We start from the raw sequence: 27,029 nt of genomic DNA, 5'->3' as shown, positions 1-27,029 counted from the left end.
TACTATCTGGTACAGAAGTGTACAAAAAAAAAATCAATTTTCTCAGAACGATTACCGGACTCTGGTGGGATGCACACCCCAAAGATGTCCTTAACCTATATAAGACTACGATACTGTCCGTCTTGGAGTATGGTTGCATATGCTTCCACTGGGCAGCCAAGTCGCATTTGAAACACTGCAAGAGATAGGTTCTAAATGCAAAATCATGAAGGTCTATCATGATTTTGTTTCCTTACAGGTGCACCCTAGTACTTCTCAAAGTATAACTAGTGCCAGCTTACCAGAGTCCTGCAGTTCCATTTTAAGTGTAGATACCTCATTGAAGGAGGAAATTAAAGGTATCCCCGATAACCTTCGCCGGATGACAATTCCCAGCAAATTTGTGGAGAAACATGGCCATGCTAACAGTAACCATTTTTATACTGACGGATCCTCATCAGAGCAGGGCACTGGATTTGGTGTATACAACACGTGCTCCGAAGCATTCTTTAAATTACGCCAACCATGCTCAGTATATGTAGCGGAGCTCGCCGCAATCTTTTATGCCTTATTATTGATAAGTGCATGCCCTGCGGATCAATATGTAATTTTTTCAGACAGCTCAAGCGCTATTGAAGCATTAAAATCCGTAAAGGCTGTTAAGAGCCCAGACCATTTTGTGAAAGAAATTGTAAAGGTTTTAAGCTCACTGTTTGAAAAGTCGTTTCGCATATCGTTAGTATGGTTGCCTGCTCATTGTGGTATACCAGGAAATGATCAGGCAGACCATTTGGCCAAAAGGGGAGCTGCAGAAGGGTCTTTCTTTGATAGGCCTATCCTTCCTCATGAGTACTTGCAGGCCCCACAGGCGTTTTTCAAGGCACGTTGGCAAAATCTGTGGGACTCGGATGAACTCGGAAGGTTTCTGTATACAATCACTCCTCGTGTAAGCTTGAAGCCTTGGTTCCATAACACCCCTGGCGATCGTGCGTTCATTCGAATGATGTCTAGACTTAGGTCTAATCATTTCGCATTGGGTGCACATCTCCAGCGTATAGGACTGGTCGACTCCAAGGTATGTGGCTGCGGGCTTGGATTCCACGACATGGATCATCTTCTGCGTGGAATACGAGTCTGCTCGACCTGCTTTGCTGGACGCGGTCGAAAAACTGGGAAAATGTACTGATATTCCGATTCGGGATATATTAGCGGCATCGGACTGGGAATTCCTAAGGGCCATATTCGATTTCTGTAGAGAGAACGGCTGAACTGTGTGACTTTCCTTAAGCAAAATGTTGGTTCACAGACATTGTTGGCAACAGCAATCTTGCATCCTATGTTATTTCCTCTAGTTTGTCTATGTGTTACATGTTGTACATCGCTTGTATGTTTGTGATGGATGAATGTATGCATGAATGTAAGAATGAATGAGTGCAATGTGTATGGCTGAGTAATCGGCATTGACGGCAGACAGAAGATCGTTGCTTGAACGATGTTCTTGCAAGAATTTATTAGATAACTGGAACAATACAGACCCCCGCCATGTCACTCGGACCACTGATGGAAAGGACTACAACGATACAGACCCTCGGAATGTGATTTGGGCCACTAAACTGGACTACACTCGGACCACTTCGGATGGATGGATTTAACGAAATGCCTGGATTCCAAACGATACAGACCCCCGCAATGCAATTTGGAATATTGAACTGGAATAGACATCCTTGAAACCCGAATGATGTAGACCCTCGCCACGCTTATAGGACCAAAAATCATGGACTGGATTGATCAAAACCAAACCGTCCGAGTACACCCGGGATAAGGTGCCCTTCCATGGCTCAGAGAAGGAAATGTCTCCCTGCCAATATGGATTGTAGCGCCATGAACTACCTTTGTATTTTCTACTCTTAAGCAAAACGGCCTTTTTGGACCGTTACTCCTGAATAAAAAAATAAAAAAACCTTTGAAAGTATGATAGACGAATACTTTTTGCGCGCCAATCAAAGGACTTTTTTTAGTTTTTTGAATGATTTAGTTGTTATTGCAATATTTTAATGTTTATTTTTAACAGTACATGTGTATTGATAGTCTCTTTATCAAACCTCATGATTACTTTTACCTCCCCATGCCTATTGCGGCCATAATTCGCCTTTTTCTGTAAAATATTCAGCTGGACGAATACTTTTCGGACTGACTGTATTTACCTGCAGTAAACTTATTAGAACTTGATTCGAGTTAAAAAAAATGTCACAAATTGACTTTTGGTGTAAATATCCACGAGATTTGGCTTACAGCCACAATTGATACAGCTATAGCGAATTGCTAGGAACACTATAACCAACATTGGTAACTTGAGAAGCAAGTTTTGATCAAAATATCCTATTACTTTAATAAACATTGAATCAAAATAAAAAAAATACTCTCGTGGTCTACACATTATAGGCTTTAAGAAAACATATAGACTTTTAAAATTGTACCCAATACTTATTTTTACAGGGGTTAAATCGGTATCTTGACTACATAATTTAGCCATAATTGGTACACTTATCCTATATATATGCCCTCGCAGACATCCGTAAAGATAGGTATATGCGAGACGCCTATACTAAGTTAACAGTGTTAATATCACTGTCTAAAGCAGACATGTCAAACATACGACCCGCGAAGGCTCTCAATACGGCCCGCGAAGGCTCTATATACGGCCCGCAAAGTTTCATGAAATAAAGTTTAATCATTGAATTTACGAGTAGGGACGATTGCCACTGACGTAAGAATAGTAGTCAATTCATGAATTTCATGAACTGCTTGTGTAGATATGTAGATAAGATTCTACATAAGTGGCCCATAACGAGTTTTACATCACTGGTCTAAAGATATATTTTTAATCAATTAATCACAATGTACATCGGTTTTCCGGTATAAAAAAACAAGAAAAGATTTTTGTTTCGAATTCGGGACAGTAGGAAATACGTATTTTAATAAAATTCAGAACACAATATGTTAAAACACTGTTGTTATCATGATGATAACTACTTCTACAATGAATTCCGATGATTTCGTACTTCAATGCACGTGGACGCGATATTAAAAATTATAGATAAAATTACACGTTGGCGTCGATTCTTATCATTGCTGCTAAGAATGCCTCCGATGGTGAACTGATCGACAGAAAATATCTATTCACCGTGGTGGTCCTGATGCCTGGCCTGGCACTAGGGCATGGCAATCATATAAATTGTAAAAACAGTATGACGAGGGCCAAAATATGAGGAAATGAGTTTAAAACATGCTGAATGTCCGGAGTTTGAACCTCTCCGTAATTTGAATCATAACGGTACAACAAAGGGATGCAGGTGTTTTTACTTGATAGAAAGACTGGCGCTCAATATAAAGACTTTCACTAGAGTATGAAGACCAAGAGCTAGAATATGACGCAACGATCCCCTTGCTCAGCCTTGTTAATGGGCTGAAAGTCTCTATACTGTGTGCCAAATCTTTCTAACAAGTGAAACACCCTGTTAAAACGGTGTACAGTATCACTATCTGGATCTCCAAGCATTGAAATCATTGTTTTTATGTAAAATGAACATTTTAAACAAAATAGAGGAATGGACTTTGTTATTTCCTCTTTGTTGTATTTTGTCTAAGTAACTCTCAGCAGAAAGAATAGCTGCGGGAAAAAATGAGATAACACAATGCAGACCTGGCATTGTTTACAGGGGATCAGTACAAAATATACAATGAGTATAGCCAACGTCTAGGCTGTATTAAAAAAAAGTTTTTATTCCGAAGCTGAGTTTATATCTTGTGGATGAGGCAAATAGCCTTCCGAAAGAAACATTTAAATTTTCGATGGTTCGAAGAATGAAGTTCGTTGGCGCCCTGCAAAAACTTGTTTTGTTGTGCCTTATCATAGTTGGTCCCCCCAATAACAAAACATGTTTTTGAAGAGCGCCAACGAACTTCATTCTTCGAACAAGTCAATCGAGATTTGAGGAAATAATCAGTAGGTCAAACGTCACCAGTATTTTTAGCCAGAAACCAGTTTGTCTTCCAGAAGTTTGATTAGTTCTAACCAAAATCACACGTTAAACAAACGCTTCAGCCAGTGATGGTTTTGCCGCTTATTGAAGATGTCCACTTTCATTTTGGCACTATTAAGTGCTTTGGTTTTAAATTCAACAGTGTACTGTGAGTCTATCTTGAAAAATCTATCTTGAACATGTTTTACTGAACATTTGTTTTGTTTTTGGATAGGCACCGGCAGTTCATGGTTTACAAATTATGGCAACGAAGAAATTGATGGTAAACTAGTGTTTTTGTGTGTATTTTTTTATATTTTTTTAATTTGAATTCTACGATTTTACGCTTGGTAGGGCTTAAAGAAACAATGTTTTCACGGTACAAAAGGCAAGCAGTAATGCAAAACGATCCAACGAAAGATGAAAATGAATTATTGCCCGAGTTTCCGCACATTGTTTCCATTGTACCCGAAAAAGGACGAATGTTGTGTCTAGGCGTATTAATTTCAGAGAGTTTAGTACTTGCTCCTGGAAATTGTCTAGCATTCAAGTAACGTATTATTTTTTTGTAAATCTGTAATGAGAAACAATAATCTCAGTTCGTATACATACAGCGAGCTTTTTTATGTAAAGATCAATGGAAAACGATTGAAAATCTCGAAGAAAATTCTGCATCCCATGTACAGTACTCGGAGCACGTTGTATGACATTGGAATGTTAAAGATCGAAATAAATGATGAGTAATAACTGTCACATCCTGCATTTTTAATATTCCGATCAAAGTTGTGGTTAACTTTTACTTTGTTTTTTTCAGCACAAGAAGTAACATTCAACCTGCGTGTCTATGGGAGGATGATACATTAAGCATCCCAAATATAAAAATGGCTGGAACACGTGGTATGTAATTGTAAACATTTTTTAAACTACATTCACAAAAATATAACCAATATTTGTTCTTTTATTCATACCAGCTTCACTACTATTAAATAAGACAACAAGTATAAGAGTATTGAGTGCTGAAAACTGTAAACTATACTATGATTATGCTTTCTCCTCTCAAGGGTCCTCTCTTGTCGATCATCAGATGTGTGTCTTCTACGACTTTGAAGAACACTGGGTAAGCATAACTATGCTCCAAAGCATAATATTTGATATAAAAATTATATACCGTGCGCATAAAAAAGCGACAAAGTGTACCGATTGTTCATGTAATATTATAAATATCATATAAAATTAACGGCCTAGTAGTCGTATCCTTTCAAAATCAATGAACAAATCAATCCTATCAGTGATCAATGTATTTTAGTTAGCGATATACTCGGGGCAAGTATGGGCTTCAAACCACGAAATCCGTTCGCCGCGGTTGTCAGATGGCGCTCACTTGGCGCTCAGTTTTAAAATAACGTACCATATATATATATATATATATATATATATATATATATATATATATATATATATATATATATATATATATATATATATATATATATATATATATATATATATATATATATATATATATATATGATGTCGGGATATATGACATATATATATATATATATATATATATATATATATATATATATATATATATATATATATATATATATATATATATATATATATACTTATATATATATATATATATATATATATATATATATATATAAAGATATTTGAATATATATATATATATATAAAGGTCAAATTTAATGTTTTTCATATAAATTGATTACACTGCTGAAAATTTCATAGAAAAATATCGCAAAAAATTTCCACCATGTAAATAACGTTTATACCTCTTTTAAATAAAATCAATCAGTATTTTTATACATTTTTATTAAGTATATCCAATCTTGTCGTCCCTCCTAAATTTGAATTAAGTTAAATTCAAATTTCAAGAAAGTCAGTAAAGCTGCCTTATAACAAATCATCCAATAATGATGTAACGAATGAAATCCAATACCAACGGCAAAAAAGATCAAAATTCAAAACTTTAACAACCTTGATTCGTAGACATAAACGTCTTTAAATGCTTGACAGTTGTACCTCATGATTCTCATTCTCTCGAACGGATTTCGTCATTCGAAGCCGGTACTCGCCCTGATTAAGCTATTGAAATTCATCAATTAATTTTTTTACGGTGTTGTATTTCTCGTTTTTCGTTTCCCGCAGAAGTGGAGGAGTAAGATAATCTATGCAGATGTAATTGAAAATGATTTCATTGTTTCATTTGTGATTGGAATTCCATCGTTTTTTGTAAGCGGTGATTCACAAAAATTTGATGTTTTTATCCAACTGTCTAAGTTCCATGAATGGATTGCGGAAACAATGCATAAAGAAGGAGTATCATTTCAGTCGTGGCAATGCTTCCGACGGCATTCAAATGAGCGTCGTAGAATTGAAAGCGCTCCCAAATTCATGTCAAACAACACTCGTGAGTTCATGGTCATCATTTATGAAAGTTCGGATGTATCCAAGGAATGTGAAGGAGCATTGATATCAACAGATGTCGTAATCACATTGGCACAGTGTGCGAGCAATTTAATGTAGGTAACGGATAACATGCCATAATGGTATACAATGCTTTCCCTTAATAATTCCAATGTGGTTGTCTCTTTCCAGTGTACATTCTTCTAGTGTCTTGTTCTACTCAAGGAGGCGAGTTTCTATTCGAGATATCATTATACATCCTAACTACATGGAAAATTCCCTCTACAATAATATCGCCATATTAAAGCTTGAGTCCAAAGTACCGTTTGTTCATGCTCAATTGGAACCGTATTATTTCAAGGATCATAAAATATTAATGGACTGTTCGGAAGACAATAATTTCGGATGTTAGAAAATTTTATTAGTTCAATTTTACAAGCACTCTATAACCACGCATTTTTTTTTTTCAGACATTCGCTACTCCTCCGTTGATGATCTTTCCTTACTGTTCAGTTACGAATGTGAACCTTCTGAGGAGCAACGTTCTCGACTTTCAAAAGGGTTGCTGCTGGAACATATGTGTATACGTAAGCTAAAACCTATTGCTACGCATAACTGCGCGTCAAAGCTAGGTTCGCCTATATATTGGGTTCGAAATGATACAAATTACTTAATGGGGTTGTACATGCTTGGAGAAAACTGTGCCATTGCAGAACAAGCCGTCGTACTCTATGTGTATGCTCACATCAATTGGATCAATTCGGTTATAAATTCCACTTCCAGTGCGTCGCTTGCAGTCTTCATTCCTTCCTTGAAACTGACAGATGAATGTTCTTATCCCGATAGTACAACAGGTACTTGTGTAAGCCAAACGAGCTGCACCAGTATATACAAACGAATTGAGAGCTATTTGCCAATAATTTATTGCAACAGTAGAGCAATCGTTTGCTGCCCATTGGAGGACGTAAGTGAACCGGAAAAAAAGTTCCGAAAGAAAGCAACTTGCTCACCTTTTTATATTTTCAGGAAGACATATTATTTGCTGCTTTTCGTAATTAACGTGTGCAACAATATTGATCGCAAATATGTGGATTGATTTTTATTACACTGATAGAACGACCCAGAAGTAATCGTTGAATGGAAGAATGGAATTGAATGGCTATTCTAACGGAAAAAATTCAACATTATCGCTTATACAGCGCCTACCACAACTATATGGACAGTCGTTTTTCGCGATTTGCAGAAAATCCATAAGAGATATATAAAAACAGTGAATGTATGAGTTGTGCAGAATACTATTTCACATCTTTGTATATTTTTTTCAAATTTTTTCAACTCATTTTTACACGAGCTATGACGAAAAAACAAATTTATGGTCGTACCATAACTATAAAGACACTTCGAAAAACAGGTCTCATGTGCTAACTAACGCATTTAAAAATCGTTCAAAAATATAAATAACATATTCTACAAAGGTTTTACAGAAATACATTTTTGAACGATTTTTAAAAAGTGTTTTTATAACTTATTTTAAGGTTTTATAAGTTTTATAAGAGTAATTATCAAAATATATTTTTTTCGAATAGCAAAAAATTTCACAATAAAATTTTGTTTCGCATGTAATGATGGTTTTGAAAATGCAAATCAAAGTGTGTAAAAAGTTTTTCAAATACTATTTTGAAATTGCCATGAGAGCCTTATCAATTTTGTGAAAAACGGTTCAAAACTGATCCGATCAAACAAAAGCGACATAAAAAGCTCAACAACGATTTTTTAGCAGAATCTAAATATTTGCTGCTGTTACATACATAGTTAAGGAATGTAATCCTAGTCCGATATTTTTTTCCTCCTACCACCCACTTCACCATCGATGTTCTCTTAGAACGCTACAACGGACGTTTTTGGTATTTTTTCACTTTACTAAAGTAAATTTTCTACATTTGAAAAAAAAAATCAATAATTTTACTTGAAACAAAATGTCAATGTACCAGTATTGGGCAGGTTAGTGCAGCAGTTTCACTAAAACAGCTCGTACACTTACAATGTTTATTATTTTTCTTGAAAGTGACATTATTATGGACGATAAACTATCGTATTATGTTGTGCTATTTTTTATTTCCCGTTTCATATGCATTTTCTAGCGATTTTCATGAAAATGCAAACACTGTTTTTGTTCCTATTTTCGGCAGTTTGGTTCTATTTTCGGCAGGCTGTGCTCCTATTTTCGGCAACGCGAATACGGGCCGGTAAATGTTTTAATTAATGCCAATAGGTAGACAAAAATGTTTAAAACAGCTGTACACTCTCACTTTTCAAAGATTGGTGTTGAAAAGTACTTAAATTATTAAATTTATGTTGCCCATTTTGGGCATTTTCCTGACAATTTTTACAGTCATTTTGATGTGAGTTACAAACAAAGTAGGCACTGGAGAAATGAGACTGCCTGACGGCTGTAGAGTACGGCTCCGACTGGCTCACAAATTATTATTTTTCTCTCAAGTTATTGGATAATTTATAATGAAATTGGTGATATTTGATACAAAACATGGGGTTTTTGTGTCGACATACGCATTACAATATTCTGATCAAGTTTTAAATGAATATTCAACGAAATGAAAAGTGTGTTTTTGTTTCAAGTTCGGCAGTAGCCCAAAGCATTTATCTGTCAAAAATCAACATTTACGGTGTACAAATTTTCGGCAGCATTTAAAGTGAATAATTACTTGTTTTTAGTGATTTTAAAATTCCAAGTGGGCTAGTATAAAATCTGCAACCATAGAATATTTCATAAAAACTATACTTTTATTGTTTTGGTGCTCTGATTCTGTTAATAATGAAACCTGCCGAACTATTGGCTAACAGCAAATTCACCGAAACATGTTGAACTCTGCACATATTGTTTGATATTTTGAAAAATATGCATGGAAATGTTGTGAAACTTCGTATATGAATACCAAATGAGCATATCTCTATGAAAAAAAAATATGTATTGATACAATTTTCAACGCGTTTTTGCGAAATTACACGTTTTTAGTTACCCTGCCGAAAACAGGTACACTGCCGAATACTGGTACAGTTACCCCATTGCCCGATCATAAAACTACAACGATATTTTGTTTCATATTCCGAACAGTTCGAGCTCATGTTTCAAATTACGGACGATTTGATTCATAATACGGACAGCCTCAAAATTCTTTTTGTAACCTTCAAATTTACACACAAATTAAAACTTTTTAGTTTTTAACTTGTTTTAAGGTTTGGACACTTGATTCTGGATGTTGGATGTTCTCCTGGACCAACATAACGGCGGTCTTAAGTATAACGGGGTTCGGGTGCTGTTTTTCTCTTGCACTCGTAGATGAATAGAACCGAAGAACTACTACGCGAATTTCCCGTTCGGCCATCAATGCATTTGGTTAAGATGTGACGGATGGTAATGTCGACGCCACAGAAAAATTAGACGTTCTGAACTTACGGAATAGCTACTATTAACACTCTGGGCGCTAGCATTTTGCATCAGCTTTCTGCAGAGAAAACAGTACAAGATAAGAGAGCGATGAGAGCGTTTCATTGGCTTACGATCGTTCACTCTTTTTCCGATCCTCACATACGATGCCACTTCTGCAATATGCGCTCTCTCTTTCTTCCCGCTGCAATGCGCTCTGCTGAGAGTTGCTGAGAGACCAATCACAGAGAAGAGGAGTGAACAAAGCTGTGATTCCAAAGCGAGCCACACAGCGCCCAGAGTGTTAAATGTCACGACATGTTCATATGATATATGGATCCGAGTCTCCCATCCACAGGGCTCACTGTCACGGCTTATTATTGACCCGTGCCCCACCTTCTGCAAGAATATATGAGCACCAAGCAATCATGTATGTGCCAAATGCTAATGAAAACAATTGCACTAACTTCATTCTAACAAAGTTGATTTAGCATTTTCCCATATATAAAAGAAACCCTGACCTAGAAATGTCCTTATTCCGTGTATGTTATTGTCCCATTACTTTTTCCTATAAGAGTTGCTGTTCATTTCAGAGTTTCAGTTCAGTTTAGTTGTAATGCCAGTGCTGAACCATAAGATAATTTTTCCCGCAAAATATACTTTCAATGGATGAAGATGATAGGTCTGATATTTCTCATTTTTTCTTTTTAATCGGAGCACCTCCGTTACTTCTAAATTGTAGTTCACTTTGAGCTCATCTGCTATGTCTTCTATTTCTTCTAAGCACTAGACCGCGGATAACCGCTTTGAAAGGACGATAATTCAAGTCGTGGGTGAAAAATTTCATTTTTTCCCTTCTAGTAAGCTTATCTATCAAATCTTTGGCAAATATCTTTGTACCAATTCCGCTAAGTTGGTACTCTACGTACAGTCTTCTCGATTGCAACTCCGGGCGTAGGGAGGCAAGGGGCATTGATTTGACCATTATTGGTGGGAGTTTAGCATTAGGCTTGCTGGTGTGTCTAGTGGGGGCTGACGTAGAGGCTTTTACGTTTACATCCACTTGGATTTTTTACGCATGTCTACGCCCCTTTGCCCGAACTTATTCGGAGTAAATTCGTCAGTTTCTGTACTTACTGTTTCGTGATATGCATCTTGCGTTTCCATTCTTTCTCGCTTCGATTCGTTGGAATTTTGGCTGTTCGAACGCTATCGTTCTTGTTGATTCTTCGAGCACCGCGGCACACACACACTATCATAGGTCAATTGTCGTCGTTTCACAATTTGTCGCACGCTCAGAAAACACGTCTGTTCAGCTCCGCAGACCACACGCGACTTTCAATGTATTTGTTCATTTACTATAGCTAGAAATGATCTTAAAATGGACAATACGGCCTGTTTTGACCATTCCTACTGAAATAAAAATATTTGCAGGAATATCCACGAAACCATTTGTAGCATTTCTGCTACTATGGCGCCTTTACCCTTTTACACTTTACGCCTAAATGTATGCCGTTTTATGAGTAAAGTGTAAGTAGGTCGTAAATTGACCTGGAAATGAGAACGATCTGCGGTGGTGCCCCGGCTGTCAACCGAGCAGAGTGCGTGAGAGATGTTTGGTGAAGCGTTATCGCTAAATGAATTGAAGGGACTTAAATGAATTAATGTAAGATACTGTTTTGAGAGCATTATTCATACTAAATAAAGCTGGCGAATTTACACACACTCACGGATTCGAGTAACCAGGAATGCTACGAACGTTTCTTAATTTAACTTATGACAATCTGTTTCTATAATCGAAGCAAATCTTAATTAACGCTTCGTTCGTAGCGGCGAGAGCTACGCTGAAAGTGAAGATAGGAAAAAAGAAAGTGATGATAGAGCATTATGAAACTCATCTCCGTAAAACCATCGTCTGCTAAAATTTCAAATATTCAAATGTTATCAAGCTTATATCATCATGCACAAAACCGGTTTAAATATCGCACAAAATAACACTCCTATTCAACAAAACGTTAGACAATTCAGTCAGTCTTGGTTTTACCTTTCCTTGAAGATGTCTGCGTACATTTCTGTGGTTGTTAGTGCTTTTATTTTAGTTTTAACTGTATACTGTGAGTTACTGTAAGCTGTTATCTTGATTAAATGATCCAAAATTCATACACATTTTCTGCGATAGGTACCGATACTGCATGGTGTACTAGTTTGGAAAGTGAATCAATTTATGGTAAACTGAACATTATAATACACGTGTTTGTTGTGAAAGATATGTCTATTTTATAAATAATATTTTTGTTAGGTTTGCAAGAAAATGTAATCAAACGACACAAGAGACAGGAAGTGTCATGGATAGATCTGTTTGCTCCAGACCGTGACTTATTAATAGAGAATCCACACGTAGTGTATGTTTGGGAAGAAGAAAAAGCAGTCAGTCTTGGTGCTCTAATTTCGCTTAATTATGTTATTACAACTGCCAACTACAAACCATTTGGGTAATATTGTGGCTTTTATTTTATCGTTGTATTACTATTTTAAATGCGATTTCTGCACAAAATTACAATTACAGTGGCATTGTGTACGTAATGGTCCGTGGAGAGAAGTTTAAAGTCGTCAATGAGATTATTCACCCTGAGTACAGATCGCCGGCAAATAATGAAGATGTTCAGAATTATAATATTGCATTATTGAAGCTGCAAAAAAACGTCAAGTAAGTAACATATTCCAATAAACCAAATATTCAATTGATTTTACATGATATTTGTTGAATCCCAGTTACCACAGGGATAATGGAACACATAGCAACACATAAAAAGCATAGCAACCATGCGGTATAAAAGGAGCCGATAGCTCATCACCGATTTACTCTTAAGTTGACTTCCAAATACAAAACTTTAACTAGAACCTGTGTGCAATAGTCCGAGTAGTTCGGACATATCAATATTAAATGTATTTTTATTGGTATTTATTACAACACCTTTTACTAATAATTATTTTATGGTTTATAGTTGTTTAAATACGTTTGGAGGATCAACTATTGCTGAATATGGCGAAATATTATAAATTTACAGTGGCCCTCTACATTGAGGACACAGCTGCGTAAGATTACAAGAAAATTTCCATTGTAAGTAAAAATTATTTTGCCTAACAATGGTGTCCTTTATTGAGATAATATAATTGTAATTGTAATCACTCTTTTGTTTCATTGCGATAAGCGGCGTAGTACATGTCATTATCGTTCTCTCTTTCCTACCTCGTTAATTCTAAAGAGAATTACTGAGCGTCTGATACAAAGCTAGGCGGTGAGCAAAGCCGTCATACGCTTTCATATGAAGCGGCGCTTAAAGTATTAAATACATTTCACTCTTACTTTTATGAATTTGGTGGATTTCTTATCTGACAAAACGTCTTTTTAATTATTTGTACTTTACGTATACATTCAAAGTGTAACATTTATACAGTAAAGTCTTTGTAAGATGAGTTTTCAAGGGATCTTCATTTTAGTCAGAGAAAGCTAAGGAAATCCATAGAGTATCCATGACAGCAATTCTTAAATTGTTAATCCTTAAGAAACAATTTATCTGGAACAGACTACATCTTACAGATATTTCACTGTACCAAGCTAAAGAATATCATTTAATCTGTAGTTGATCAATTCGGTACGTAGCTAAGTATTCACTGTTGTTAAGAACAGGTTGTTTGTAAAGCTAGTTGGCCAATTCGAAACGTCATCGTATCAATAAACGATGCGCAATCTCAGATCTGTCAAACGGATCGGTTTGATATATTTATCTGTCAAAAAAATTAATACATGTCGGACATATAATCCTGAAAATTTATGCGCAATCTTGGCGCAATCTGAAATTGTATAGAAATGACGATTACAGAAATTGAACCTAGATTTTTTCAAAAAGAAACGCGTGATGATTCAAGAGTTTGAAGTGATTAAACACATGTTTTTTATTGGTCTTAGGAATTAATATTTCAGTTGTAATTTAAATTTAATGTAAACATTCTTCTATGTTACATTCTCTACGCTACTATTTCTTCTCTGCAGCAATATTTTTCCTCGTATTCATATATACATATTGAAATAGTGTTCAGTACTACCTTGTAATCAAATTACTTACTTACTTACTTATCCGGCGCTACAACCGCTTTGCGGTCTTGGCCTGCCTCAGGAGTAATCAAATTACCCCCTTCTTTAATTACCCTCATTACATCTGATTCAAAGAACCAGCCTGGAATAATTGAACGTAGTCATTTGTCATGATTTATTCCAATACTTTGAACACACGGATAGGAATCGGATAGGACGTAGGAAACAGCTACATAGTGAATAGTTATTGCGAATAAATTTTATAACGAATTAATTACAATTTCTTCCTAAGGGTCCTAAAACATGTGTTTAATCACTTCAAAGTCTTAAATCATCACGAGGAGCTTTGCAAACCTCCATAGCAACGTTGCAAACATCCCCTTACCATTTCAAACATTCCACCGAGTGGATCAAGTAGTCCATTATATGATTCGAAACCCTGTATAGCTCAGGGTTGGCTACGCGAAATGATATATTTTTTGACAAAAAGAATTTATGCGCAATCTGAGATTGCGCATCGTTTATTGATACGGTCATACAGTTAGCTATGACATGTAGTAAACAAACAGCATACTTAGATTTTTTTATAAATTTTGTACAAAATTACAAAAACGCTGGAATGCTGAGAGCTCGTTAATGTGAGTTCTTTCTATAAGGGGTCTAATGTATTTGTTGAAATTTAATCGGAGGCTCGAAACGTACAACTGTGATGGCATTAGATGTAAGTAGCCGTATCCTATTTTACACTGATATGCTGACATTCTAAGCTTACTTTCTGCGGAATACAAAATACAAGATAACAGAAATTGTTACATTTGCTTACGATCGTCCTTTCTCTGCTGATCCTCTGAGACAATACAGTTTCAGCATTAGTTTAGCTCTTTCTCCTCCTGCTGCTGTTTGTTCTGTTTGTTGTTTCGATCGATCGATGCAGCGCTCTGAGCGGTTAGTGATGTCTGGACTAGTGGTGATCAGCGATCGGAATCGGCTTTGGAATCAGAATCGGCTCGGGAATCGAGCTGGGAATTGCAATCTGCCCTGGTAACGGAATCAGGATTGACTCCAGAAATAGAATTAGCTCCAGAATGAGAATCAGTTCTTGAATTGAAATGTGAAAATTCAGAAACAAAATCAGTCCCGGAATATCCATGAGAATGGATCGGTCACAAGCAAATTTTGATTCTTTGCGGCTATCAATACGGACCATCACGGATCATACGGATCATCATGGACCCAAATGCCTAGGCACGGATCTATGAAAATGAGGCGGGAACATTTGTTGCCAAATCGTATGGACGAACTTTCAAAGTCATGTTGCGGGAACATTTTTGTTGCAAGAGAAACAAATCGATTTGTTTCGTGTTTATTTGTTGCATAAACATTTTAGGACTTTTTTGCACACCAAAACGGATAAAAAAATAATTGAAATAATTGAAAGCTAATTCCGGACCTACTATCTAACTTCGGACCTAGCCGGAATCGATTCCGAAAAAAAATATTTCTGAAAAAAGGCGAGAGAATCGAACTTGATCTAAGAATCTTTTGAAACTCACATCGGTGTGAGGCAATGTGACGAACTTCCCTGTCTGCTCTTTAGCATCGCCTTGGAAGGTGTCATAAGAAACGCGGAAAATCGTACTCATAATCAATGTGAAAAGAACCAAATGTCTGCTTGCCTGAGAGGGCCGAACACGAGTTGTGAAAGCAACAGGTTAGTAGTTGGCGATTACCTCGTGTTGGTAGAACAGTCCTGCTATCCTGGGACGATCTTTACTTCGGACAACGACATTAGCAGCGAAATTCTGAGACACATTGTGCAGGGAAATAGTGCAGATTTCACATATCTGCTGAGATCCAGAATGAGACCGTCCGAAATGTGAGATATATCGCACATTGATTCGCACGGTGGTCCTCGATAAACACGAGTCTTAAAACATCCGCGGAGAGGATGAACACACTCTCAGCGTTTTTGAACAACCATCCTCCGGACCATGCTTGACAGTTTGAACGAGCATGAACTATGGAGGCGAAGGACGCACCACGAACTTATTCGGCGAGTTGTACGGCGACCCAAAGTCAAAGGCTGAGGCATTTAATGAAATTGCCGGACTCAAACCCCTCCAAGAAGGTGTGCAATATAGAGATGGCAACTGCCGTTCACGTTCGGTTTTATAAAATGAAAGAACTACAGTGGTGGGTATTCAAAATCGGACACTTCCGATTCGGACGTTCTTTCCGCCATCAAGAATCTTTTTATCACAGTTCAGTGCGGCCACGGCAGAAGCCGGAGACATTCTTTGAAGCAATGGGTTAAAATCACAGTAATTCGAAACAGTGTTGAATACAGCCGACATGCGGAACATAGAGTAAGACCGACCAGCACTAGAGCGAGGATGAACGGCTCATACAGTCTCTCCAAACCTAAGTGGTCGGAAAGGTGCATAGATATCGTGGCGATGCATCAAAGGCGATGATTCGATAGAGCCATTTAGCAGACCAGAGATAACAATGCACTGTACATTGCGTCTTCTAACCATGAGAGGCTCAAGGCCTAGAAGATGGCACCGCGCAGCATACGGAGGAAGATTATTGCGATCCTGCCAGGGAAGTAGGCGTAGGGCGTATCGCGTGAGCTTACGTTGAATCGCTTCAAGTCGAGCAATCGAAGAACCAGTAGTCGGGTTCCATACTACACATGAATATTCCAGAACCGAACAAACGTTACTGTTGTAGACCGCCTTAACACACATAGGGTTGCGGAATTCATTAGTTATCCGGATAACCACTGGCTACAACGTCATCATAATGCTGATTAATTAATTAAATTCAGACTCGAGTCTAGAAGAATGCCCAGGTCCTTGGCATTTTGTCTATTAACTGCAGTGCCATCTATGAAGTAGGTACCAGTAATTGGGCTCCTGCTTCCACAAAAGGACACACAGAAGCATTTCTCGAGGAGAAGCTATCAACTCAGTCTTACAGAAACATGCAGTCACCTGTGTAGTGTATAGGCGCGAAAATTGTGGCATCGTCTCCAAACAGACTGACACTGTCGGGAGGTAAAGCGAGGGTAACATCGTTCACGAATAAGATGAAGAGCGGGATAATATTGCATCCTTGTGGCACACCCGAGCTGCTGACTATTTCTTTAGACATGTACTTATTAATTTTGACGACGTATGGTCAATTCATTTGGTGAGACTTAAGCCACCGTACGAGCGAGACCATTTCACGACAACATGCGATATTGTGAGCAGGCCAATGTGAGAGAGAAAGAGATAAATTGAGAGACAGAGAGATAAAGAGCGATATACCAATAGTTCAAACAACAAAGAGTTTCTATTTTTTAGGCTCAACGACTTAAGTGGTCATGCCGGCCGATTTCGATATTTATTGAGTACAGTCTAAATGAGGCTCTAACCAAATGAGAACAAAACTGATACGATTAGTGAATGTTTATTTTATTTTAGAATACTAATCAATGTTTTACCGGCGTGTCTATGGATGGAAGATAAATTTAGTTTCTCTAAGGAAATTGTGACTGGATACGAGCTTCGGCAAAGTATGTAATCTTTTAATTTAAAAAAATGAATTGTCTGCTTTTAACAACAAAACGGATTTATTTATTTTTTTCATGCCAGCAACTCCATATTTATCAAAGAGCACCCCGGCGACAGCGATGAATATTTCAAATTGCAAACCTTTTCTAACAAACCTGAATGTATCAAACATTGCTGACCATCATTTGTGCATCTTTCACGAACCCAATCAGCCATGGGTAAGCATGACTAAATTTACCACCTTTTTAGTGGCCCTTTTCTATACACTTTACGTCAAAACAAGCATGTGTGTCGCCTGTCAACACTGTCTGTGATTTGATTCAAAACATGTCACATGATGTTTCTGCATTCTACCATGATTTTGCTATTTTCGTTTTAGTTATGGAACGGTGGACTATTGCACGTGGATTTCATATACGCTAACCGTTTTGTTCCATACATTATTGGAATTGATTCAATTAAAGTAAATAAAAGCCATAAACCTGATGTATTCTTACAAATATCTAAATTTGGTGACTGGATAACCAAAACCATGCGCGATGAAGGCGAAGACATATCGTTTGATCCATTGATGTGTGCCAAACGTCATTTACAAAATCGTCGTCAAATTAATAGCACGGAACTAAATGTGCCTAACAAATCCATTCGTTATGCAGTATCCATTCAACCCAGTCCGGATGGACATCAACCAAAGAAATGCGCTGGAATTTTGCTAGAAAAGGATATTGTGGTCACATTGGCACAATGTGCAAGCAATTTAATGTGAGTAACAATAAAGTTGGATTTTCATCTACAATACCTTCAAGTAATAATGCCATTTCGATCATGTTTGTACAGGTCTTATTATTCCAGAGTGGTTTTTGTCGATCGATCGTCCATTACCATTCGGGATATCATTATACATCCAAACTACACGGCGAATTCCCTGTACAATAATATCGCAGTCTTAAAGCTTGTGTCCGAAGCATCTTTTATTCCGGCAAAAATTTTGAATGTTTTCAAAAATGACGGAGAGGTCATATTGTACGCTGGTACAAATATCACCGATAATGAAACTAAAGGTCAACAAATTTTTTTCTCAATTATAACACAAAAAGCCATCAAATTAATTTTATGTTTTTGCAGATGTTGAGTACTTACTTATCAGAGGACTGACAGTACTTTTAAATATTCAGTTTAATCCGACTGAGGAGCAACGTGCCCGACTTTCAAAAGGATTGCAACTAGAGCATTTATGTCTTCGAAACGAGAATTCCATCGTTCCAGGGAGCTGCGCGTTAGTTCTAGGATCACCTGTGGAATATTGGAATGCATCAAAATACTTATTAGGGTTATATATGAATGGAGAAAACTGTGGCTTCGGAGAACCAATAATAGTACTTTATGTAAATTCACACTATACCTGGATACGATCGGTTATAGAAAAAGCAAAAGAGTCAATTACGTTCGTCGCTCCGTTCTTAAAACCATCCGACAATTGCTGGTATCCAGATGGTACGAATGGTACATGCATTAGCCCAACGAGTTGTTCCAAATTGCGACATCGTATAGAAACCAATTTACCAATATTTTATTGCCAGACCAGAGAATTCGTTTGTTGTCCACCTGATACCGAAATGCAACTGGGAGTTGAAAATGTATTTCAATCGCTAAGTATACCGTTTTAGCACTAAACATACCATACTAATATTGTTCTTTTCTTTCTTTCAGGACGATATTTCTTTTGCTTTCTATCGGGCGTAGTCAAACTCGTGCAATTGAATATGACAAAACTTAAAATAAAATCGAAATACTGCTGACAAGGTTTCCCATGGGTATGGGTTGTTTCTAAAAAAAAATGCTTCTATATGTTTTTATCACGATTTATATCACTTGTTGCGCGTTGCCAACCTTGAACCAACCAAAAATATAGGGGAATGTGGAGCAAAATGGTTCTGTGAGGTAAAATGGACAGCTAAATTATTGGCAAATTAACATGGTGTTGAGATCTTTTGGTAGTAAGGTGTCCTTCTTCTATTTGGCGTAACGTCTTACGCGGACATACCGGCCTATACAGGCTTTCGAGACTTAATTCATTACCACGTAGTCGGATAGTCAATCCTTGCTACGGGGGGACGGTCCATTCTAGGCTCGAACCCATGAAAGTGTCCAACGACCTGTAATAAACAGAAGGTATCCGAAGATAAGCCAAAAACCCCGAACCAATAGGAGCCGAACTGATCGGAAAAGGCATACATTAGTTTAAGGAGCTTAAGGAGCAGACTTTTTCATGATTTTGTATGAACTCGGCTGTTTTGGACCTCACGTGTGGATATAGGTAATGAGTCTAGAAAGTCTGTAAAGGCCGACATTACCGCGTAGGTCGTTTCACGAATAAGAAAAAAAGATCTGCTATTCATATTGTACAGAAATTATCAGAACACACAATATCAAATATACCGTGGCTCACTTAATCGAAGGTCAGTACCTTCGGCATAAAATTTTCTTGTTATGTCTGTCAAATTTAATAGGTTTGACTTAACTTGTCCTTCATGTGACCATTTTATTTTTCTGTTGCCTGATTTATTTGTTAAAGATTCATTAAATATAGAAGAGGTGTTTGAGTATGAATTTTATCATATTTTAAGGAAACAATGCTAAACAAATGAAGGCAGCTTGAAATGCTCAAAATGACCCATTTGATTTTCTGTTTCCAGCCAACACGTTGAAATATCATATTTCAATCATATATTGGATTTAATCCATTTGACAATTACGTTCCACCATATTGGATTTCAACATTTGTGTACGAATATAGATACATTTGAAAATCGTTTTGTTGTCTTTTTTCTATTTGAAATTCATTGTAGTACTTTTAGAAACTTTTCATTCATCAATCAAATTAATCAATCGAATCAGGTTTTCGAAATTTAAAATAAAATGTTTTTACAAAAAACCAGTCAATCATAAGATAACATGATCGAGCTTGTGATGATTCGGCGTTTGCTTACATATTTTTCATGCTGAAGTAATAATCTAGGCTGACATAAAAATTTTAAAGAATAAATAACCACCTCAAATGTGATATTTTTTGATAATTTAATCATACGTATACCAACGACTGTTTGACTTCGAATTGTGGGTTTTTCGATATATCGATGTTTAGAAAGATTTTCTATGGAATGCCAATGATTGTAAAAAGTTGGTACATTCGACACAATCAATTCTAGGAAAACCATATTACACCATTATAACACACTCGTCAAATCAGATCACACAACAGCAACAAACCCGGAATACTTCAAAGCAAGCCTTGGTGGTTTGCTTCATTCCAGTGATCACTCGTGGTATTGTTCGCACAGTAAAGTGGACTGAACGCGTGCGCATTCAACATAAAATGTCAGTGGCTGCATTGGCGGTCGTCAACGGAGGATTGGCATCGGCGAATTGACTTTTTGAAACATTTAATGCTGAATGTTTAATTGAAATTATGTACTTGAAATGAGCTATAAGTTAAAAAAAATGATATGCACTAATTTTAACTCTATTCAAGCTAGTTCTGTTAATGCGGATGTTGGAAAACAATGTTGCTGTCCACGCTAGAAACAGATGTGTTGTTTTTCGCTCAGTTCAGACAACGGTGTTTAGTGAATCTTTCTCGGAATTCACTCTAGCTAGATCCATACTCGTGCGGAACACCCAGCTGTTGTGTGGAATAGATCTTACACAATGATACCATCTCTTATTTAAAAGTAATCACAGTTCATATCAGCGCGTTTAAAATCAGTTTCACTATCAGATTCTTGGTACGCTTAACTAAATAAAACACGTATAACTTAACGAACGCATTGGATTATCAATCAGTCTTGGTTGTGCCTCGTCTTGAAAATGACAGCGTTAATTTCTGTCCTTCTAAGTGTTCTGGTTTTAGTGACAACAATTCACTGTGAGTTTCAGTTTATGAATATTACAAATGGCGATTCTTACAACTCGTACATATTGTTTTTTTGTTAGGCTCTGACACTTCCTTGCTTAGTGATTTTAAAAATGAAACTATTAAAGGTAAGCTTACAACTTATTTAGTACGTTCTTTCGGTTCGTTTCTACGCAATGATAAAAGTAATGGTTTAGTCTAAATAAAGATTAAAATGAGAGCTATCTATCGGTTCATTCGATTGTAATTGGTATTGGTATTTATTCAACGGACTTACAGGGTGTGCGGGCTAAATTTGACTCCTGGCCTTTGGGTTTATATCGCAGGGTTGAGTTGACGTATCGAAATGATTGATATGTCATTCGATTGCTAAAAGTTGTGCGAACAAGTGTAAAAAATGTCTAGCTCTGTAAATATGTGGAACCCGTCCGAATTGTACAAGCGCGTAACGTGTGTTATGATGGTTCGTGCCGGCCATACGAATGCCGAAATTCGGAAGGCGGCGATGTGTTCGCTGAACACCGTAAAAACAATACGGTGGCCAATGGGCGGCCGTACGTTTGGCAGCAGGATTCTGCACCATGCCATACGGCCGTAAAAACACGCCAATGGCTCACTGCCAATTTCGACCGATACACCAGCACCGACGTTTGGCTACCCAGCTCCCCTGACCTTAATCCTATGGATTACTTTGTGTGGGGCACAGTTGAGCAGGACACCAACAGGGCGTCCTGCAATACCAAAGCGGAGCTAGTGGCAAGAATAAAGGCCGTGTTTGTGGCCATCCCCAGAGACATGGTTGTCTGGGCTTGCGCGCGGTTCCCAAAGCGGGTGCAGGCGGCCATCGACGCGGAGGGGGGGTACTTCGAATAGAAAATGCGGCAAACATGGTAAGCTAAACTTTGTAGAATTTTTTTTTAATATTTAACATAAATTTGATAAAAATTCCTTTCCTGTTCCCTCAGAAACTGTCAAATTTATCTCGAACACCCTGCATAGCTAATTTAACAATAAATTCTTCTATCTAAACTTAAAAAATAGTGTTAGTTCGCCAGATTAGTCCATGCCAATACAATTTTGTCTCTAAATGCCGAAGTGCTGAAGTGATAATCGTGAAAGGAGCTGCACTTATTAAACATTTTGCCCATGAGTGTTAGCGGGGCATTGCTCGCATAAACATTGTTCGAGTTGGAAAGACGTAATGTGTCACGAGCACGAAGGGCTCTTTCCGGTATTTCAGCATATACATTTAAATTTTCCAGGAGATATGGGCATCAATCTCATTGGCAAGGATTTTACAACACAAATGTTTCCTGTGAAACTTGTCCTCTAAAAGCCAGTGGTTGTAAACCCAATAGGAAACAACGCTCGTGGTAACTAGGCAAATAATTAAGGCACAACCATGGTAGGTTACGGAGAACTAATCTAGCAAATCTACGCTGGATAGACTCTAGTCTATTGATCCAAACAACTCTAGAATTGCCCAAGATACAGAGTTGAATTCTAATATAGAACGAACCAGCGAACAATAGATAACTTTCATGCACACTGGCCCCTTAAAGTCTGACATATTTCGCGTAATAAAACCTAACATTCCATTGGCCTTGTCTATAACTGCTAAGTAGTGGTCATTGAAAATTAATTTACTATTAAGTAGGGTGCCAAGGTCAGGAATGGTGGTTAAACGTTCTAGCATGTGGTTATGTAGACTATACGAATATTGCACTGGGTCTTTTTTACGATGGAAGCTCACAACACTATTACACTCATAACAATTGATCTTGCACCAATTACAGAAGATATTTAGCGAATTTTGCAACGATACACATTCTCTAACGCTTTTTATCACGGAATAAATGTTCACATCATCAGTATATAAAACAAACAAATGTGTAGGCAGAACGGTTCATTCGATTGTGAGTCGATAAGTTGATTGTTTTCCTTTCTTACTTTTCGCTTCGTGTAAGCTTAGTATTAGTAGGTTAACCCGGGCGTAAGTATTATTGTTAGCACATTATAACGCCGTACAACAAAAAAGTAACCCTGGCACTCGTTACAGTTGCTGGAATATTGCGTAATTACAACTTATTTTCAATCATTATTTATATTGCTTTACAGAATTTAAGGAAAAAACACTGTAAAACGACACAAGAGGCAAGGAGATTCTCATGCAGCTGGCGACAAAGATGGATTTCTACAAGAGTTTCCACATAAAGTTGCAGTAACAACTACTCCTGAAGGACGTGGTTGCCTAGGGGTATTGCTTACTGAAAAATTTGTCGGCGGATCAGCTCACTGTCTACGCTCCAGGTAATTTATTAGAATAATTTATTTAAAAAATATCCAAGTCAATTATTATCGGAGACAGAAAAAGCAGTAGGCAAATTAATCAGCTGCGAGGGGCCCAAGATCTCGAGGGACTCTGAGAAAAGAAACCTATCCCCCGCTCACAAGTATATTGGCTTCTCAATCCTTTTCCGGATTAAAAAACATCCTACAACTTCTCACTCGATACTTTAAACAGTCCTGCATTTGTGTGATCACTTAGGGCCTCCACTTGTGTTAATCTGCGATTGATTATAATAATAATTTATTGAAAAAAAAAACACTATTTTAATTCAAATATCGTTTGAAATACACTTGAAATATTTTTACAGCATTTCTGTAGCAGACTATGGAGAAAAAATTGATGACTTTATACGAATTATTCACAGTTTTTACAATGCACGTACAAAATATTATGATGTTGGATTATTGATGCTTGCAGCAAATGTCAAGTAAGAGTATAAATTTGTAATAACTGTTTCAAATTCAAATGCCCATTATGTCACTTTTATTTTAGCATACAAAGAACTGTTGTACTTGGCTGTTTGTGGATGGATGATAATATAAGCATCGCAAATGTTAAAATCGTTGGATCAAATGAGTTTTTTGGTAGGTAAAATCAGGGACCGAAGAATCCAACTTTCCTTTCCTCAACTCAAGCTTCATTTAATTTGAAATTCATTACATAAACTCATTACAATAGTTAAAAACTCATCACAACAGTACAGGTAACACACAATTGCCAAACTTGTATGAAAATGGATGAAAATCTCGCCCCAATCTCGTGGTCACAGGATTTGACCACGAATAACGTTAAACATTTTGTTTAACCGTTTAAACTTTAAACTAATTTTGTTTTCATCGTACTTTAGATCCAAGCGAGGCGAGATTTCAGTCATTTTGCATGCATTTTATGAATTGCGTCCAACCTGGGTTAAAAGTACTTTTGGTAAAAACTACCAACTAGACGAATATTGTTCCAAAATTGTTTGGTTTAGAAAATTTATGTGTTCATGGGTTTTTTTAATCAAAACTTTAACAGATTGGCACAAAGCACCTCAAAGAATCATATTAGATTAATACATTCATCAATCGCTAACAAGTTCAATTAAAATTTAATTTATTTTCATTAAATAATGCGTATTACCTCATGAACACCTGATTTAAATGTACCAAAATATCCTAATTAATGCAAGCTCCTAGAACCAATAACATAAAAACATGCTGATAATACAGTAGTTGTTGGCAGAAGCAGGTTTCAGAACATTTCACAGCAATTCCTATTGTGAATTTCTTTAAGGTTTGCTAAATATCTTCTCCAATACATGTTCAAAGAACACGTGTATATTTCAACTACTTCAGATCGTCATTAAATCTAATATCTCGATACCTGTTAATGTTCCTAATCCAAACAATTTCTACAACGACCACTTGAAGAGTTGGCACAGTATGTCGAAAAGAAAAAGACCAATCCATTGATTGATCATGTAATTGATTGATCATGATTGATTTTCAGTCTAATGTTTATTTCTTGATCGAACAGAAAATATATTTACATACATACATGTCCCATATTTCAAAACCGTTTTGTCTTACATTTCTTCTCCAATTACTTCCAGACACAAAATCTATAACGCAAACCACGAGAATTACACTGCAAAATGCCGAAAAATGTCAACCATACACCCAATATATTGAGAGACTTGTTGGATACTCCGTTATCGATCAACATATTTGTGCATTTTACGAATTCGAAGAATACTGGGTATGTGTAGCTATGCTGAAACGCTATCTCTTTTAGCTGTTTAAAGCGAATATTAAATTTACATTCTTGACAATTACAATCTACAACAATATTTACATTACATCACGTTGTTGCTTATTGTTTCTATTTTTTTAGCGACTGAGAGATGGTATAATGTACCTGGATTTGATTTATGATAACCACATCGTTCCATTTGTGATTGGAAGTGCCTCATTTGTCCCGAACGGTGGTTTACATAGACTACAGGGATTCACCCAATTGTTCAAATTTGGTGACTGGATAGCCGAAACCATGCGCGAGAGGGGAGGGGTAGATTTATCGTTTAACCCATTGATTTGTGCCAAGCGCCATTTAGAATATCGACGTCAAATTAACAACACATCACTTTATGGTCCAATCATTACTGTTGACTCATTACGGTATCCATTCACAGCCACCCCGATCCAACTCACACAAAGATTTGTGTAGGAGTATTGATAAGCAAAGATTCCGTGATCACATTGGCACAGTGTGGAGCAATTTAATGTGAGTAGTAGGTTGGAATCTCATCTATGATGGTTTCTAGAAATCGTGCTAACCCAAATAACCAAATCGTCCTTAACCCACTGTAAAACCACTTCAAACCCACGTGGGTTTGTGGTGGTCGATTCAGTCGTTAACCCACCAAATTTTAGAACAATCGGAGCTGCCAGTTCCGATCCGATGTATTCTTGCCCACCCTTAACCCACCTTTTCCAAAAATGCTTTGAGGAAAAGTTTGGTCAAGGGTTGGCTAAGGTCAATATGCTGAACAGGATTTTAACTCTTCGATTGATTACATTCATTCACTTACATCACTGCACTTAAAGTTCCGCAATATTATTAGTCTATAAACTATGCACTGACCAGTTAAATGGAAGATTTCGGTATCTTGGTTATATGGGAATCTAATGATATCTTGCTAGGTCTTATATTTCCAGAGTTGTTTTAGCCGATGGGTCATTCATTGCGATCCGAGATATCATTATTCATCCCGACTACTCGGACGATTCTCTCTACAGTAATATAGCCATTTTAAAACTTGTCTCGGAAGCATCTGTTACTCCTATTGAAATAGCACCATATTACTCAAAACATGATAAAATAACATTATACGCTAGTGTGATCAATGGCGACCAATCAAAAAGTAAGCAGAATTGAGATAATTTATCAAACAGCATATGATCGTGCATTTTATTTTATTTTACAGATAACAAGTTCTTTGCCGTCTATGGACTTAACGTGCGGTTCAGTTACGAATGCAACCCGTCGGAAGAGCATCATTCTCGACTTTTGAAAGGATTGCATCCTGAACATATGTGTCTACAGAACAATCATACGCTTGTTCCGGGTAGCTGCGAGGCACACCCAGGTTCAGCTGTATATTGGTATCATAATGATAAAAAATACTTGCTGGGTTTGTACATGCATGGGGAAAACTGTGCCGTTGGAGATCAAGCGCTCGGACTG

The 27,029-nt window shown here is 37.0% G+C and overlaps 2 protein-coding genes across 5 annotated transcripts; both read left to right on the top strand.

The window, feature by feature from the left end:
* The first annotated feature begins 4,027 nt into the window (after nt 1–4,027).
* On the top strand, nt 4,028–7,740 carry LOC120958935 (uncharacterized). Of its 4 annotated transcripts, none has more exons than XM_040382022.2 (10): nt 4,028–4,170; nt 4,237–4,284; nt 4,356–4,551; nt 4,616–4,741; nt 4,816–4,898; nt 4,973–5,118; nt 6,180–6,553; nt 6,630–6,844; nt 6,908–7,024; nt 7,221–7,347. In XM_040382022.2, the coding sequence occupies exons 1-10, from the start codon at nt 4,113–4,115 to the stop codon at nt 7,250–7,252; spliced, it is 1,395 nt and encodes a 464-aa protein (XP_040237956.2). In that variant the 5' UTR covers nt 4,028–4,112; the 3' UTR covers nt 7,253–7,347. The 4 variants fall into 4 exon arrangements, with proteins under 4 accessions (XP_040237956.2, XP_040237957.2, XP_049465360.1 ...); XM_040382023.2 differs by adding an exon at nt 7,464–7,740 and having other exon boundaries at nt 4,029–4,170; nt 5,063–5,118; nt 6,908–7,401; XM_049609403.1 differs by adding an exon at nt 7,464–7,740 and having other exon boundaries at nt 4,031–4,170; nt 6,908–7,401.
* Nucleotides 7,741–17,288: 9,548 nt separating this feature from the next.
* On the top strand, nt 17,289–18,304 carry LOC125907343 (uncharacterized). Its single transcript, XM_049608965.1, has 3 exons — nt 17,289–17,540; nt 17,620–17,756; nt 17,918–18,304. The coding sequence occupies exons 1-3, from the start codon at nt 17,483–17,485 to the stop codon at nt 18,302–18,304; spliced, it is 582 nt and encodes a 193-aa protein (XP_049464922.1). The 5' UTR covers nt 17,289–17,482.
* Nucleotides 18,305–27,029: the final 8,725 nt, after the last annotated feature.

Source organism: Anopheles coluzzii, chromosome 3 (genome assembly GCF_943734685.1).
Source record: "Anopheles coluzzii chromosome 3, AcolN3, whole genome shotgun sequence".
NCBI lineage: Eukaryota > Metazoa > Arthropoda > Insecta > Diptera > Culicidae > Anopheles > Anopheles coluzzii.
The sequence above is the reverse complement of the archived record's forward strand: the minus strand, read 5'-3'. Positions and strand labels throughout refer to the sequence as shown.